Source organism: Bactrocera tryoni, chromosome 3, assembly GCF_016617805.1.
Source record: "Bactrocera tryoni isolate S06 chromosome 3, CSIRO_BtryS06_freeze2, whole genome shotgun sequence".
NCBI classification, from domain to species: Eukaryota; Metazoa; Arthropoda; class Insecta; order Diptera; family Tephritidae; genus Bactrocera; species Bactrocera tryoni.
In genome coordinates this window covers 81151009-81170789 of record NC_052501.1, presented here as the reverse complement: position 1 = coordinate 81170789, position 19781 = coordinate 81151009, and the positions used below count along the sequence as shown (strand labels likewise).

General features: G+C 34.0%; 1 protein-coding gene across 1 annotated transcript in view; it reads right to left on the bottom strand.

Moving 5' to 3' along the window:
* LOC120771685 (spondin-1) overlaps positions 1-19579 on the bottom strand; it is a 236230-nt gene extending 216651 nt beyond the window's left edge. The window contains exon 1 of the mRNA XM_040099816.1: positions 18037-19579. Coding sequence (XP_039955750.1) covers positions 18037-18661 — 625 coding nt within the window. The 5' untranslated portion in view covers positions 18662-19579. The remainder of the gene's footprint in view (positions 1-18036) is intronic.
* Positions 19580-19781: the final 202 nt, after the last annotated feature.

Here is a 19781-nt window from a genome sequence, read left to right as displayed (position 1 = left end):
GCCTGCATAAATAATCGTCAAGAAATAATTGCAAAAGCCTCAAGGTTATGTACGTCATATATCACGTAAAGAAAACAGCAAAGATCTCAAGCTCGTCATAACACAGACACACATGAGCGCCCTTGAGGCGCAATTAAATAGATATCAATTGGATACGCTGACCAAGCAAACGAGAAATAGTTGAAAATAATATCAAGCAAATATAATTACAAATCAAATAGAACTGTAGTACAAACACATATACTTACAAATATAAGCTATAAAATGGTGTGTTGGCAAGCTTAGCACCGTTGCTATTGAACTTCAGCGAAGCGCAGGATATTAGTCGACCAGCAAGCAACAATGCAGCCTTTGTCTAATAATTTTGCGAGTATATGGGGTTACCAGACGCATACACACACACATATGCGCATCAGCTTGTTTGTATTATAAGCGCCTTTGTTCGAAAGTGGCACAAAGTTGGCATAAAGGACAATTGAATTGACCGCAAGCGCGCTGGAAAGTACACAATATGCGCACACACACACGGTCGCACAGTATTAGCGCACATTGTTCAGCGGCTAAGCTGGAGAGTGCTTGCTAACTGTTTGACTTTTGTGCATACATATTTTTGTCTGTATGTACCTATTTCATATAAAAAGCGCTCATATTACAATGCAAAAAAGTATTGGTAGTTTCCACCCCAAAACACCACTTCGATCATGTCCTTACAGCAGCTAACAATGAGTCCTGCTTGGTGTGTGTTTTGTAAACATAAATGTTAAACAAATGTTTGCTGATATCATATCATATCACATTTCACACATTTGTTAGTACATATGCACATAATTACTAGCGAATAAAAGCGTTACTGGTCACGAAAGGCTCCCCCAGAAATTTTCCATACACATACATATATGTATATATTTTTTTTGGAAGGGAAATTTTCTAATGAAGTGTAAAAGTTATTGAAAACAAAAGTTGGGAAATATTATATTGATATTAAGGGCGCGGTAGCGTTACCAAATGCATTTTTGAAAAGAAAATAAAAAGGAATGTAAAGTGAAAAGTGTTGACTACAGACCACCAAGTGAGCTGAGTGTCTGCACTGCCACAAGGCGTGTCACAGGTTTAAAATTTCCGCTACTAACAGCAAAAATCGTTAGTTTGTTAGATATAAACAAAATGTGGTATTATAGAAAAAAACATTTCCAAAATTATCTAAAACAGGGTGTTTTGCAATTAACGCAAGTTTTAAATTTGCCGTTATTTAAAAATATCTTCACAGTTGACCCTTCCAGTCATAATTTGTATGAAATTTCCGTACGGCGCCAAACTTTCATTATTTTTGAAATATTGTGCAATAACGAAGTCACGCTTTATTTTTATGCCTAAACTACAAGCTGACGGTTTGCTTACTTTTTTTAGGGTTGTCAATACTTTACTGGCGGCAAATTTAAATATTGCGTTAGTTTTGGAACAGCCTGTACTTGACTTATTTGGGTATTTGGTATACATATTTCTATGATCGGTCTTAAAAAGAATTTAACTAATAAAAGAATTTTCAAAACCTTAAAGAAAACAATTTGTTAGACTTTTTTCAATATTTTCTCTTTAGAAAATATTACAACATATGATATTTTCACCTTTTCGAGCTTGTATTAATTCACCCTATTTAATTTAGCCGATTTTTTTTACAATTTAATTTTCGAGATGAAATTTGTAGGTTGTCGATCCTTAATTGACTCAAATAGTCTAAAATTATTTTATTATTTAGCCCTTTTGTTTTCACAATTTCATTTGTCAGCTGAAATTTGTAAGAAAATACCCTTAATTGACTCAATTAAGAAAATAATCGAAATTCGTTACTTGAAATAGTCTAAACTTGTTTATTTAGCCCTTTTACACAATTTAATTTTTCAGTTAAAATTTGTATGAAAAGACCCTTAATTGACTCAATTAGGAGAATATTCGAAAAAAGTTGTTTCAAATGGTCTAAAATTGTTTATTTAGCCTTTTTTCCACAATTTAATTTTTCAGTTGAAATTTGTAAAAGAATACCCTTAATTGACTCAATTAGGAGAATATTCGAAAAAAGTTACTTAAAATAGCCTAAAATTGTTGAAATACTAGAATACGAAGCTACTTAAATTTTAGCAAATCAAGATTATTTACTAATCGACCACATTAAAATTTAATTGTAGACTGCTTAGAACCCTTCTAAAGACAAATCAAGACAATTTACTAATTTACTGCATTTAAATTTAATTAGAGACTGTCTGAAATGCCTAAAAGGGAGTTAAGATTTAAGTTAGGAAAGCTTTTTCAAACTCATACAGTATTTCAAATAGTCTCATAAAGAATATTCACTAATTGACTAAATTACAATATGACTAAGAACTGTATAAAATCCCTACAAAGTAGTAAAAATGTGTAAATGAAATTCAATAAAGAAGCTACTCCTATAGTATTTCAGCTAATCCAATTAAGACAATATACTAATTGACTAAATTAAAATATGACTAAGAGCTGTCTGAAACGCCACAAATATTACTTGTGTAAATAAGACCCAATTAAGAAGCTATTTTAAACTCATATAGTGTTTCAGATAGTCTAATCAAGATAATTTACGAATTGAAGAAATTTAAATATAAATAAACACATTCTAAAACGGCCTTAAAGAAATTATGCTCTCACTCTGATATTAATGCTGTAAATCAGACTAAATTACAAAGCTATTTAGAACTAATTTAGTACATAATATAGCCTAATCAAGATAATTCACTAAATTTGATAAATACTGCCTAAAACGCCTGTGTAAAGGAGTAAAGGCCTTCCTCTGCTGTACCTCTTAATGTCAATGATTTTTATGTAGGCAATATGTTTTCTAATTATATGCTAATTAAATTTAAATTAGCTTGGAATATAAAAAAAATACAAAACAATATAATAATATATTTTCAGCAACAAAAACAGTCTGGCAAAGTTCTACTGGTATAGTTTTAAAACATATTAATTAAATAATTAATTAAGGCCAGAGCATAAAAATAATTGGCAAAATTTTTTCCAACGAGAAGTAATATGGATTTATGCAATTAAATATTACAATGATATACCTAAATAACAAAAAAAAAAAATATGAAACAGTGATGGGAATGATATATTTTTTCAAGATGTGAATTAATTACTAAATATGGCAGAAATAAAATATGCGTTGTTCGTGGCAAAAAACATACCTTTTTTAATTAAAAATATAGTTCAAATGCCAAAAAAATATTTCTAATAAATGCAGTTATCTACCAAAATAAATTTATAAATTGAAATTTAAATATCACACGTGGGTTGCCTAGAAATTTAATGTGAATAAAGTTTACTATTGAACGAGAAGTTTTTCGAAGCATACATTTTGGCTGAAAGTGTCTTCACAAAATTATTTGGCAAAAATTCTTAACAAGTTGTAGAAGCAGCTAAATGAGGGATTTGTAAAAAATATTGCCTTGAACAGCTTATTAAATTTATATTGTGATTATGAAATTAATTTTCCTTCAAGTTACTAACAACTATAACTAACCTAGCCAAAATTTTAAGTTTAATAGAGTTTTGTTTAACAAAAATAATTACCAGCTCCTAAATATATGCTTCACTTTACATCAATTCATTATTTTGTTCCGTAGAGACGCTGAAAATTTCGCAAATAAGAACCAATGTCATTTGAACTTTTTCTGCCAGCAATAATAAAGTTTAGGATGTCTAAATCACTTCTTGAGAGTAAACCATTGTCAAAATGTGTAAAAATCCACTTTTACCATAATTTATTTAAAACCACATTCACTCTTTTCTTTATTCAGTCCACTCTACATTCTTACTTTCATCAAAAAAGTCCTTGGCGAAACTTTATAACCAACGTAACCTTAGTTTGTTTAAAACAAGATTTTCCATTAAAAAAAATGTGATCAGCGCCTAAATGTATGCTTCAATTTCCATCGACTTTAACATTTTTCTGCCTCAATGTAGTCACTTTTCACTATAAGCCATTGCAGTAATTAAAAGTAATCATAGGCGAAAGTAGGCTAAAAGGGAAAACTGCAGAATTGCCCTAAGTAAAATATGCAGAGAGTGGAAAAATGCTGGAAAATATAGCACAACAAAGCAGTGAAAAAAGCCGCATTGAAAAATTATGGCCAATCGAAGTTATGTCGCTGATGGCGGTTAAAAGTTAAGCTCAATAAGAAGAGCAAGTTTGCAACAAGCGAAATTGCAGTGACATAACGCAGACATATACATACATATATATAATTGTATATGTGCATTTTTTTATACCATTGAACAGGGATATGGGTATGGAATAAATATATATTGCTCAGTTTGTGAAACCTCGAGTTGAGATTTTGCACAAGTGCTTTTCTCACCAAGAAGCTACTCATTTGTTGGAATTGTATATAGAGAACCGATATAGCATATAGCTGCCATACAAAATTAACGATCAGAACAAAGTGCTTGTATGGGCAAGTTTTACATTTGACGAGATATCATCGTGAAATTTGGTAGGGATAATTTTCTAAAAGAATGATGGAATCTACACAGAAATTGTTCAGATTGAATAGCTATAACATATAGCTGTCATACAAACTGAACCATTAAAGTGAAGTTTATGTATGGAAAACCTTTTTATTTGACGAGATATCTTCATGAAATTTGATGTAGATTATTATCTAAAGAAACGGTACAATTTCCGAACGAATTGTTCAGATCGGACTGCTATATCATATAGCTGCCATACAAACTGAACGATCGGAATCCAGTGCTTACGTGAAAATATTTTTTATTTGATAAGATATCTTCATGAAATTTGGTGTGGATTATTATCTAAAGTAACGGTACTATTTCCGAACGAATCATTTAGATCGGACTACTATAGCATATATCTGCCCTACAAACTAAGCAAATATATAAAGATTTTATATGAAAAACCTTTTTATTTGCCAAGATATCTTCTCGAAATTTGATACAGATTACTCTCTAAGTTAACAGTATATTCTCCGAACGAATTGCTCAAATCGCATCACTATAGCATACAACTGCCATACATACTGAACGTTCGGAATCCAGTGCTTATATGGAAAACCTTTTTATTTGACAAGGTATCTTCATGAAATTTTTTGTGAATTATTATCCAAGATAACGGTACAATTTCCGAACGAATCATTTAGATCGGACTACTATAGCGCATAGCTGTCATACAAATTAACCGATTAAAAACAAGAATGTTTTTATATATTTTTATGTCAAAGCAAACGCGCCTGTGAAGGGTATTATAGCTTATAGTGAAATTTTTTTCTGGTTTATAAAACCGTTTGCTTGTATTTGTTGTATTTGCATGTGTGTGTGCATTGAAAAAGTAAGCGATTTGCTAGTGAGCAACCCAAAGCTCACACACTCGCCGCAGATATTTGCGCAGTCATGCATATTTTACAAGCATATAAATATATGAGGGTATACATATATATATATGTACATGTATGCATATAATATGCTCATGTGTTAAAATGTATTCATAAATTTATGTCTAAATTTATATGTGCAGAAAGTTGTGTGAGCGCGTGAGTGCGCATAAATTCCATCAGCATATGCACCTGTATGTGTGTGTGTATGTATGGCGAGTGAAACTGCCTGACTGCCTGTCGGAAAGGTCTTTGTGCCTGGTACCTTGGCTGTAATATATTGAAAATTGATAACTGGGCGGCAGTGGAACGCCCAACAAACCTCAAACGCGCTTACATAGTCTAACACACACACACACACATAAACGCTCAACGCACTCAACTCACCTAGCGTTCGCTAAACCACTAGAGCTGTGTACATCCAATAGTCGATTGATTGGTTAGCGCGCGTGGGCTTAGTAATGTTTGCACAAATGTCGAGGCGTAATACGGAAAGGTGGCTTACAATGTACACACACACACACACACGCGGCACACAGGCGCTGGCAGCCGCTACTTCAGCGAGGGCAGGCAAAAAATAGTCATGTCATGCGCGCGTTGATGTGGTACACGCGTGTTTACATGCATTATTGTTTGCATTACCCTCATTAGTTGTGTGTGTTTTGCGTGAATGTGCTTAATAGAGGCGCACGCACACCACCAAACACTCACACTCACACATAGACACGCTTTTCTCGCCTATTTACATATATATGTACATATGTCATTATGTGTGCGTTTGTTTGCATGCGGTTTTTAATCAATTTACGCAGACATGCATCATATTTAATTTGTGTTAACACACATACACACTCACACGCTTTTACTAAATGAATTACTGTGGCAATTTGTATTGTTTATTTAGATTTAAAAATTAAGTCAACACTAACGAATCAACCGAAATTTCGATTTACACGCATTTACAAATTAAATACCGTTATTTTATATAATAAATACATATATATATATTTATAATATAATATTTGCTTTTAGTGGTTGATATTTCGGCGTTAATGTTAAACCAAAATGTTTGTTAAATTAAGTAATTAATGCTGAAATTTTACAATAATTAAAGATTATAGTGTTTAATGTGACGTGTGCTTGTGTGTTTAGCTGTTATTATTAGTTTTAAATGTGCTATACAGAGTTTTTTTCAAAGTGGGCCGATAGGAAGAACAACGACGCCATATTTTTCCCCGCTTTTTCGACATTTCTCTTCAGTAAGGTTTGCCTATTCATCATAGAAAGATTTATGATCCAACCGCGAGTCAAAATTGTTAAAATTTACTACCAAAATTCGGATTCAGTGGCCTCAACATTAAGACTTATTACGTATCACTGCTGTGGGCAAAAAATAGTAAGACTTTTTAATTTAAATTTCGCGTGAAAATCTATTCCTCGAAATATTTCTCTTCTAGGTTGATATGAGTCTCAGACTCTCAGTGACATCTGTGCCAAATATTACAACAAAAAAATTGCTAGAGTTTAGTATAGTGTAGAACAGAAAGTGTCTTCGACAATTTTTACGATGAGTGAAATTATTCAACAAAGAACTTCAATTAAATTTTGTGTGTGGAATCAATATTCTCGTGCCGAAACGTTCAGAATGTTGGACTGCTCGTCAATGACAATTGTTTGCCGCAAGCAAAGTATTTTTGATTGGTACAAATTATACAAAGAAGGAACAAGAACGCGTTAACGACGAACTACGTCCAGAACGGCCATTAACATCAACCGATGAACAGCTCGTCAATAAAATAAATGAATTGGTGCTTTAGTGTCGACAACTAACAGTCAGACATCTTACTGTCATCGTTGGAATATCGGAAGGATCAGTGAAAACCATTTTGAACAAACATTTCGGCCTACGAAAAAAGAAAGCAGGATTGGTCCGAAGTCACTAAATTCTTTTCGAAAAACAACGTCGCCTTAACGTCTGTGAAACAATGCTTTACTACTACCAGGATGCCATGAAACATATTACTAGTGGCCATGAGTCTTGGATCTATGCGTACCACCCGTAAAAAGACGACTAATGAGTCGAATATTATGGCAAAAGTGAGCCGAATATCGATTTCTGGTACAACTACGCGTCGTATAGAGAAAAGTTATATGGCAATGTTATAGGTAATGAAATGATCTTTAACTTGTGTATATCGACATTTTTGGCATTACCTCAAAATTCATTTTATACTGTCAAATAACCAAGTTTTCAGTTTTTATATTTTTATCTCTTCTGGGTACAAATCCAGCACGTCACAGGAAAGCCAGCGAAGATCACCTTCCTCACCTTAACAGACAAGAGCGCAATTGACCAAATAAAGATAGACCCGATATTCGCATAGCAATGAAGATGGGAGAATGAGAGTCCTACAGTTATGGATAAGCCGTAGGTTGGAAGAATTGGAATTTCACACAACTCAGCTACATATTATCGGGTCACGGATACTTCAAAAAGTACCTCCACGGAATTGGAAAAGTCACAGTAATCAGAGTCATGCTGGAGAGTAAAACAAACTGGGGGATTATCCAGAAATTCGCAGCAAAGATGTACGTCTCTCAATGAGAAATATGGAACGCTACCCTGAAGTAATACAAATGTGGTTCCAGGCATTTTCTACCCCATACCCGCAAAAAGAAAACAAAAAAAACGTCATTTCGACTTAAAGGGAACCTATATTTTCAATCAAAAACTCTCGCATAGAAATTTAGTTATTTTTTTAAAGTTTGTCAGTCTCTGCGTTGAAATCTTTACTTTCTGATGGCATATAAAATATACGGTAAATTTTCTCAAGTAAGACAGAAAACAGCTCCCTATCAATCCTTAAATATCAAACCACACCCCTCTTCTTTCTTTTCCCGACCTCAGTTAGCCCGTAAATTTTTTTTCGGACGAACTTCATCTCACTCTTATTTTCTTTATTTATATCATTTTTTTTCTAAAATCAAAAATCCAATATTTGTTAATATATGCTTGTTGTACGGACAATAGCTCCAACACATACATTATAAATAATGAAGCCTTAAATTGGCCGTTATAAAACCTTATAGATAAAATTTTTATTATTTTTCCGATAAATTCGAAAAAGCAGTCCAGCTTGCTCAAAACGGTTATGGTAACGGTTACTGTAAGGCCACAGAAGTTTGAAATTATTATTTTTGGGTATACGCAGGATACCTGCTCTTATAAGGGTAGCTTGTATCATCCCAGGTGTAAATTTTAATTTTCGACTAGTTTCATCATCCTGATCATTTATATATATGGGGTATTCCATATCAAATCGACCACTTTTGAACCCGACCCCTTTAGATTTTGCTGAAACTTATCCATCCTTTTCTACCCGAAAAAAGTTCAAAATTCATTACAATAGACTATTTATAGCAACAATATTTTTTAGAATTAAAAATATGCAAACCAAGTATTGTCAAAAACCAATATTTTCCATATAAAAATACCTGCATGTGGCTATCTAAGCTTATATAAATATATAAAAATATTTTAAATACAAATATATATGTATGTATATTTACGTATCTGTATATATCTCCATGTGCTTAGCTGCTTCAGGCGGCGATAATTTAAGCTAGCATTTCGAATACCCTGCTGAGCTAACCACAGATGCTTACGGCTCACCTCACCTCACCGCAACAAACATTACCACCACAGCTAGCTGCATATTTGTCTGTATATTCGTATGCACACTGGTTTGTCCATTCGAATCCAAATACATATATTTATAATCCCATATCTTTGCACACATTCTCAAGTTGACGTCATATGCCAACAACATTTCCTTTTCCGCACGAAACTATTACCGTCATCAGGAATTTACTGCACATATCAACACATAAACACACACTCGTACATACATAAATGCATATATAGATTTGGTTGAAGAAAAAAAATTCCCTCACACATGCTAAGTCGGCATTGTGGCAGATTAGCGTACAAATATGTTTATAAGCGGCAAGTTATTTGTATGAATAAGAGCGTGCTTGTGAGTAGTGCAGCACGTAAATGCGTGTATTAGTGTTAGTGTGTGTGTGACTGTAGTCTCGTAAGGAAGTCCGGCTAAGAAATGCGTTTTGTACGTGCTTATCTTGCAGCGGCGGCGCGATGATACGGAAAACAGCAACGGTTTTATTTTCTATTCTGCATTTGCGATGGAGAGATGGAGAAGGGTGTTTTCGTGATTCTCCTGCTTCTTATTGTAATGAAACTGACAAAGCTGGAAAATAGTTGAAGCGGTAGTTGGGGTTGAGGAAAGTAGTGGTAAAGGGTAAATTAAACTAACTAAACTTAAATAAAATAAAAAAAAAATTAAAATAAAAAAATTTAAACTAAGAAAAATTATATAAATTAAAAAACAATTTTAATTTAAAGAATTGTAAAATATTAAGAAAAAATTTAATTAAGTAAAATTTTTTTAAAATAATTAAAAACTAAAAAAATAATTTAAAAAATATGAGAAAAATAATTAATTAAAAGTTATTAAAAAAAACAAGAAAAAATGCAGCAGTTCAGGTTGTGGAGAGTAGTGGTAAAAGGGAAATTAAACTAACTACTTTGATTTTTGAAAATGTTTTAGTGAAAAATATTTTTAAAAATTAAAATAAAAAAAATTAATTAAGAAAAAGATTATAAAATAAATTAAAAAAATTGTAAAAAAAAATTAATTAAGTAAATAATTTGTAATTTTCATTGAGTTTAATTTTTAAAATAATAAAAACTAAAAAAAAATAAAAAAATAAAAAAAAAAATAATTAAATAATTAATTGAAAGTTATTTAACAAACAAGAAAAAACGTCAATATCGGCGGAACTGAAGCTATTTATTATTCACAAAAGCATTGTTTATGGCACAAAAATGTATAAAAATGGGTTTGCCTTGATTTTTATTGGTCAGTTTGTATGGCAGCTGTATACTATAGTAGTCCAATCTGAAAAATATTTTCAGATATGGTAGCGATACCTAAAATAATAATCTGTACAGAATTTTGTGAAGATACCATTTCAAAAACAAAAGTTTTTCATACAAGGACTTGATTTTTAACTATCAGTTTGTATGGCAGTTACAAGCTATAGTTGTCCGATCTCAACAATCAATTACTTGGAAAATTGTAGTGCTATCTAGGATCCTAACTTATGACAAATTTTGTGAAGACTGCGTATCAAATACAAAAATTCTTCATACAAAAATTTGATTTGTACCGGCCAGTTTGTAAGGCAGCTATATGCTATAGTGAGCCGATCTAAATAATATGTTCGCAGTTTGCTGCCTTCCTTTTCACAATAATCCATTGCGAATATCTTGGAGATATCTTGTTAAATAAAAAAGTTTATGATTTTTATCAGTCAGTTTCTATGGCAGCCATTTACAATAGCTGTCCGATTTGAACCATTTTTTCGAAAATTCCATTTTAGTCTTAGATATTGATCTATGCAAAATTTTTTGCAGATATTTCATCAAATGCATAAGTTTTCCAGGCAAGCACTTGATTAAATAAATATACATTTTGTTAAAAAAAATTTTATACATATTTTTTCCACACATAAAGCATCATTCAGATAAAGAACCTTACAAATTACTTACAGTCTATCATTCAACTATTGAAAACAGCGTAATTTTTTTTCAATTTTTATTGTGCAATTTTATTCTTCTGCTTGTCAATTTCGACTATTACTTGTCAGTTGGCTGCCATTTTACATTTACATTTGTGATTTGGGTATTTTTAGTGTAGCTTTCATTTTATGTATTTTGCCTTTCAAGCCTTTGTCGTATTTATACCAAATCAATCACTTGCAAAAGTGATGTGCACAAAAGAAGAAAAAAACCTCTCAATAGAATTAAATTTCTAATAAAATGCAATTTAGCTGTTGCTTCATTTAAACAGTCATTCACACACACACAGCAACCAATTATATACTAACCATATGCCACACATATACTACATATATGTATACTATACATACAAACAAGTAAAAACATACACACACACACACACAAGTAAGCATATGTACACAAAAAATTAACAACAGCACTGCATGTAGCAATCACCGAAAATTGTTACTCATACGCCACCGCGTACGTAGTATGCACGTAATTGCTCGCAAAACGAGCGACTTGAGTGCGAATGCACTTGCTGCCAGCCAAACAGTAATAAAGTGAACAAACAAAAGAATGACACAGATTTCTACTTAGTCAGCCACTGCCAGTCACCAGCCACTAAGGATACGCCGAGCTGCGGCAGTAGAATGATGTGGAAAGAAGCGGCAGTGCATACATACACACATCGAAGTATACATATGAAGTAGAAATTTCTGTTTGTGAGTGTCTGCAGCAGGATACACAATTGTGCCAAACAAACACAATATTTGCAGATAAGCGAGCATGAAGCGCTTGATATGTTTGCTTGGAAGCGAGAATGCGCCTGTGGTAAAGGAAATGAGTAAGTTGCGATAAAAGAATGAAATTATTTAGTTGTGGCGAGGAGTGGGCAAAGAAGATAGAGTGTCGGAAGAAGTAACGGAGATCAAGTTTTTTAGAAGCTGAAACAATTTGAAGAAATTTTTATTAAATTTTTTTCACAAAAAAATATTTTTTCGCAGACCTTTGCAAATTAAAAATTCAAAAAATAATATTACATCAAAATTGTTTCATTTATGTGAACACTTTTAATTCAATTTTTAAACTCTTCACACAGTTCTTTAAGCCAAAAACAATAATATTACATGCAATAAACCGCTTACTTGAATTTCTCGTTTTAATATCCTCTATTTTTTGCTTTATATTCCCGCAGCGCTGGCCGTTAAAGCGTTTTCCTCAACATCCGTTGCACGTATTTCAGCTGGTTTCCTGTTTACGCGCGCTCGCTCGCTCTCTTTCCATTTCTTTCTCTCTCTCTGTCTAACGCGCTCACAGGCGCTAAGTCCACAACAATTTTGGCAAAACTACAGCGCGCCATAAAATACATACATACATATATATGCAGTTATATAACTGTATCAGCAGCGCGCAATGTTTCACTCTAAGTCACGGCATTTCAATCTAAATCCCCAAAAGCCCTTAGCGACTCACTAAAAAATATTAAGTGAAATTTCTTTGCAATTTTTCAATGTAATTTCTCGGCAATTTTCGCCAGGCAAACGCCAAAAGGAAAAACGTCAAAAGAAAAGCAATAAAACAAAAGCGACACAAAGTCAGCAAAACAGTGACAGAAATAAGCGAATAAGCGGTAGAAATGAAAATAATAAATTCGATACTAGCAGTCGCAAAAAACGCGTAAAAGTTCACGCAATAACAATAACAACAAAGAATTTAAAGAAGTCTAGTGTCTTAAGGAACAACAGCAAAAACAGAAAAAACAACAACATTTTTAGAAATTTAGTGTCTAGTGTCTTAGGAAACTACAACAACAACATTTGAAGGAATTTAGTGTCTTAAAAACAACAACAACATTTGAAGAAAATTTGTGTCTTAAAAAACTACAACAACATTTGAAGAAACAGTTTTAAAAATTTTAATGTCTTAAGAAATAACAACATTTTAAGAAATTTAGTGTCTTAAAAAACAACAACAACATTTTAAGAAATCTCGAGACTGAAAAAACAACAACATTTGATGAAATCTAGTGACTGAATAAACAACACCAACATCATTTTTAGAAGTTTAGTGTCCGAAAAAAAACAACAACATCATTTTAAGAAATTTGGCGACTGAAAAAACAACAACAACAACGTTTTAAGAAATTTAGTGACTGCAAAAACTGACTCAGCACATCGCTATTTATTGCTGCTGACAGTTTGTAGCTTGCAGCGGAAAAAAATTCGTATTCCTCATATTGTTGTTGTTGTTTGCAGTTGACTATAATTTTTTCCAGTTGCCGCAAATATCTTTTGTTTTCAACTTAATGTTACACAATGTGGCAGCTTTGCTGTTTTATATTACTTTTTTTTTGTTATTGTTATTGTATTGCGATTTGACCCGCTGCGGGCACCTACACCACAACAAACACATAACTGCTTGTGTTTCCGTGGGTCGTTTGTCATAAATTCACGCTGCGACAAAAGCAGCTCACCACAATACACTAACAACAACAATAACAATAAGAGAAACGCCGCCCGTAAAAGCAATGAACCCAATGAAATTGCTTGCAGCTTGCGTTGACTGAAATTGCAATTTCGTTGCAAATGTCGAATGTTGTTTCCTTTGTCATTTTTGCTTTTGTCATTTTGTGCTTTTCTCTTCATCTCCTCATTTCTTGCTTTGTCGCATTCGTTTTTTGTTGCCCGCCTTGTCACAAATATTGCACTACCTTGCCTTGCAACTCCGCGAGCGCCAAGCCTTAACCAAAGCCAGCACAGGATACACAAACACAGACACACATACACAACCACACTTAGCCTAGCGCCTAGCTGCAGCTCTAACACAATTTCCAAAGACTTACAACGGCTTTATGCGCCGCCGCAGCACACCACAACATCAGCTCGACAACATTTCATCTTTTATAGCAAACTAGTTTTATATACTCCCCCTACACTCCCTCTCGCCAACAACACATTTGGTTGCATTCGGCAAACTTTTGTTGCTGGCTGCCAGTTTTCTCCTCGTGTGCTTTATGTGCCACACATCTACCATAGATCCCAGTTCTTGCCATTCACCATTCATTTGTCGCTTTGTTGTGTTTATTTTCGCCATTTCCTCATTTTTGTCTTTGTCTGTTTGTCATTTCGATTTTTTCGCCGTCACTGTTGCAATGCAGCAGTGTCTGTTTGTTTCTGTAAATAAATGGCACATTGTTATTTCAAGTGTCCGTCCATGCATCCTGCAATTGTCCCTCGGCACACACGCCTCGTCAACCGCTTCGTTCGGCATGTCGTTTGCTTTCAATTCCATATCTTTCGCTTGTTTTCACATTTCTGCCAGCTTTTTGTCCTAAATATATTTTTGCTTTCAGCTTTTTCCTGTTCTTTACCGTTTTCAAGTTTCCTTTGCGTTGCGTGCTGGGCATTTGAGTTTTTCGTTTCTACATTGTGCTCTGTTGTGCCACTTCTCGCTCTCAAATGCCTTTTATCGGTTTAAAAATATGAAATAATCTTGAAATGGCTGGCAATAACAATTCAATTGTCGTGTTTTTAGGGTCCAAAGGGTGTTATGGGAGAATCTCGGTTTACATAAGTCATTTGACGTATAAGAGAGGGGCATAGATTAGAATAGCAAAAGGAGATGGTATATGCTTCCAAAAATGTCTTAAAGCTGCAGTTTGCACCCATTACATATGGACCAGAAATAAACTAAAGGACATACTAAAAGTGCACAGTCAGTTGGAAAACTTTCGGAAAAGTTTTTGGTTCAGAAATTGCTAAGAATATGAACTAAGAGAAATTCCAAATACGACAAGATAAAATGGCTTCCATCTTCCTACAAACAGCTATTTCTAAAACTAAACGGAGAGAAACAATGGAAAGTCCGCTAAGTTCTTTAGCAAGTTCTTGGCAACTCAGACAATGGGGTTTTCAAACTGCCGAAAGAGTCCGATTCATAAAGTCCGGAAAGTCCGATAAGTCCTTCAGCTAGTGTGTGGTCACGCAAACAAATGGGGTTTCAAAACGGTGAGAGAGTGCGATTCATAATTGATGGAAAGTCCGCTTATCTCTTTAGTAAGCCCGAACAGATAGAACAGATCTTATCAAAGAGCACGTATATGTTCCTTCAAAAAACATATGTACGCTTCTTTTTTTACTTTGTTAAGATAGGAAAAGTCGGAAAACCTATAAAGTACATAACGTCACCAAAAATAAGGAAAAGGAAGGAAAAGCGTTATAATAACAATCACTGATATTGAAACAAAATTTGAGTTTTGGTTATATTTTAGTTAGCATACACTCATTTTGGAACAAAATTAGAGTTCGGGTTATAACTGGTGGCGCAAAAATTACCTTCTGTTCAAAATTGAACATGTTCATTGCTTCAAAGAGGCGGAATGTACCAATACACTTGTATTTAGACATTTTTAGATTCTTTACAAATGTTAAATAAGAATAAAATATTTCTCAGCTTGAATAAGGTCTTTATTTTCCCCCACCAGTGGTAAGGATCTAAAGAATCTTATTTAAGTTTTAATGTTTCATCATACAAGTCAAACATTATATATATTCTCTTTAAGAGCTGCAAGACTCTGAGGCTTGTTCACATAAACCCGCGACTTCAAAAAGCCCCACAAAAAGAAGTGTGGAGCGGTCATATAAGGAGATCTTGCTGGCCAGTGCAAATCGCCAAAACGGGAGATTAGGCGCCCGGGAAATGCATCCTTCAGCATATCGGTTGTGGCACGCAGTGTGGCGTACCATTGGTTATCTACGTGTATTCGCATGTGTTTACTACACAAATGTCAAAACAGAACTGACATTAGAGGTCAATTGCAAAATTTATAGCATCTTCTGATAGGAGGATTAGTTTTGAGCCATCTTGTATGTATATTAATTTTTATATCTGAAAGCGATTTTCGAATTTTTTTTTTGATGATACATTGTTTTGCATTTTAGGTATATCGTCACCTATAATACATATGTATATACAAATGATTAGCGTGTTGAACTGCATCGATATAGCAAAGTCCGTTTGTCCGTGCGTCTGTGTATACATGAATTGGTTCCTTAATTTTTCGAGATTTCGTTATGAAATTTTGTAGACATCTTTTTAAAGTTAATAAGCTGCTTGTTTATCAGAATCGCCATTATCGAACAGCTATAGCATATAGCTGCCATATAAACTGACCCAACCAAATCAAGTTCTTGTGTGGAAAACTTTTTCATTTGGCGAGATATCTTCTCCATATTCGTTATGAATAATTTTCCAATACAACGGCATAATATAGGAAGAAATTTTCCAGATCGGAGCGCTATAGCATATAGCTGTCTTACGAATTGGCCAATCCAAATTAAATCATTGTATGATAAATTTTTTAATTTGACAAGATGTGTTCACCAAATTTGGAAAGGATTATTATCGTAGACATTTCTATAATCTCCGAAGAAATTTTTTAAATCGAACTACTATAGTATATAGTTGTCATACAAACTGAGCAATCAAAACTAAGTCCTTGCATGAAAAACATTTTCATTTGACAAGTTATCTTCTCTAAATTCGGTAGAGCTTATTGCCTAACCCAACGCTAAAGTTTCCGAATAAAAAGTCTAAAATTGGATCACTATAGCATATATGTAGCTGTCATGAAAACTAACCGATCAAAACCAAGATAAAATTCTTTTCACACCCTTTTATATTGTAGTAAATGCACTTGTGAAAGTTATTATTTTTTCTTGTTTTTATTTTCATTCCAAAATGATTTTTTGATCATAAAATATTGCTGATTAGATCATATGAGCTGAGAACCGTCTTTGATAAAAATTATGCCAAATTGAACAACTCTTAAAAATAAAGGAAAAACGCTTCACGAAGAAAAATTAATAACTTTTTCAAAAGCAATAGTGAAATTAAACCAATATGTGATAATAAATTAGGGACACGTCTTTTAATTTTTATTATGTATTTCGAAACTGTCTTTTTATAGATTATTACACAAAGAAATCCATGCTGTGAAGCTGTTTTCCAATTCAGGTGAAAGAGAAATATTTCATTTATCAGAGCACATATAATCCCTGAACCATGAACTTGACTACTTAAGTAAGCTGTTATGCACAACCGTATAATTTTCATGTACAAATATAATCATCATAATCATAACAATTAATTATTTCCAAAACAATAATTTATAAACCGTTTGAGAATTACAGTTTTCAAGAAAGGAAATTTTTAACAAATTCCTGGCTTATAATGATTGTACATAAATTTATCACAATAGTTACTTTCTAGCAATCATTTCATTAAAAAAAATTTATAAACCGGTAGAGAATTACAACTTCCAACGAACGAATTTTTCAGCAGATTGCTTTTTTATGACGATTGTATGTACATATATTACAACAGTTACTTTCTGTCAATTAATTCTTTCGATACAAAATTTATTAACCGTTTGAGATTTACAGTTTCCAAAAAACTAAATTTTTAACAAATTCCTGGCTTATAACGATTATACCCAAATTTATTACAATGCTTATTTTCTCGCACTTAATTCTCTAAATAAAAATTTTATAAATCAGTTGAGAATTACAACTTTCAAAGAAAGAAATTTTTAACAGATTCCTGGCTTATAACGACTGCACATAAATATATATCAATAGTTCCTTCTAGCACTTAATTCTCTAGACATTTTTTAAATCATGTGAGAATTACAGCTTCCAACGAACGAAATTTTTTAAGTTTCTAAGAGATTGTTGACTTATATCGATTGTACATAAATATATTGCAATAATCACTTTCTAGCAAATAATGCTGTCGAAAAAAAATATATATAATCCTGTTGAGAACTTCACAACGAACGAAATCGCTCGAAAAAAACTTGCTTTATTTTAAACAACTTTTTTCAACTTTATTTAGTCACATTGTGCCCATTTTCGTATTATCTCACACTACCTAAACTTTCTTTTTTTCGTATTCCTAACCGTATCCACTCACCTAAAGTTTTCGTCCATTGCGCGGTTGGCCTCCAATCCGGATAGTGTTTGGGGAATAGATCACGCTTCCAATAGGTGTGCAAGACAACCTTATAAACAGCCAGACGATCCAATTGACAACCGCTCACCGGCAACGGTTGAGTGGGTGTTGCGGGCGTAGTTGTTGTTGTTGGTGTAGCCAACGAAACGCCACTAAATTTACTACTGGTGTAGTAGTGATCCTGATAGGCGGCGGAAGCAGAGTCACTCGAGCTGCTGCTGCTGCTAAATTGTTCATTATTGCTGTTGCTGGCATAATTGAAGTAATTATTGTTGTTGCTATTGCCCTTGCTATTGGTGTTGTAGTCAATATCATTGCTCTGCCAAGCTTTTGTGTACTCTTGTTGTTGTTGTTTGACTTGCGCTTGTTGCTGCTGCTTTTGTTGTTGTGGTTGTTGCTTTTGTGCCTGATTCTCCGCCACAGTGTAGGTGTAGATGGCTGGATTCGATATGAAGGAGGGCTTGTAGCTGCTCAAGAGCGCCGGTTCCGGTTGCGGTTGCGGTTCGGGCGAGGGCAGGGCGCTGCACAGGCAGACAAGCGCAAACAGCAGCAAGAGCATTTCATAGATGTTGACTGTCATTTTCATTTTCTTGTTTTTGTTTTTGTTTTATGGCTGCTGATGGATTTGTAAGTATTTTCTAATTAAATATTTTATTGGCTTTGCGGTTGCCACTCCACTTTTGTTATTGTAATATTTTTTGCACGATTTTTCTTCTCTAAATTTTCACTAATTTCCACTACACACACTTGACCCTCAGCCGCAGCGTACGCACGCACTGGCAGCACACACGTTTACCGTTAATTTTGCCGGCAAAAATAGCTACTCACGCATTCAACAGATATTTTTTTCACTGTGTATCTATGTATCTGTGTATTTAGCGCCTTCGCCATGGGCTCTTTTGCCTTGTGCGTTTGATTTATTGCCTGTTTTGCTTTGCTTTTGTTGTAATTTACGCGTAATACCGTTTATTTTTGGCCGTACGAAATTGTCACTCAGCAGAAGACGCTGGCTGTTGGTTCCGCAGCCTCGGTGCGTGCCTGTCCCTTATTTGCCAGCAATAAAATCTCCCCTCTCACTTTTTTCAGCAGCCGTGGCGAACACTGACAAATACTCGCTTATTTTCTGACACACCTGCACTTCGGTTGCCCACGTAAGGGCATTCAACAGCGCACACCAGCTCCGGACAGCTTTATTTCCACGTTTTCTTGAAAACCAGAATGATTTTCACACGAATTTGCCGTGCAACACCTTAACACTTTATTTTTTTTTAATATTTTTTAAATAATTTTTCGCTAAATTCAATTCGTTTGCGCTAAATATTTATTTTCACTTATGTCGTTTAGCCCACAATTCTGCCTTGCTGATTCTAAAAGAATTCAGCTGCTGCTTCTTCTTCCAATTTGTTTTCCACATCAACGTCACAAACTTTATCCGCTCTCGATTCGTTCACCGTGCGTAGACGGCGCTTTGTCGTTTCATACTGAATTCTGAATTTTCAGCAGCCACGCCAAGTCCCAGCAACAGCAGCCAGCCAGCCAGAGCAGTTCCGGCCTGTCAACCTGGCGAAACGCTGAAGAATATCCCAGCGCACAGTCCAAACTCACAAGCATACAGGCATACACACACATAAGCTTAACGGTAAATGCGCTCACGTGCTCTTAACGGTATATTTAGCGTATTCAATAGTGGGAAATTCTCTTTGCAC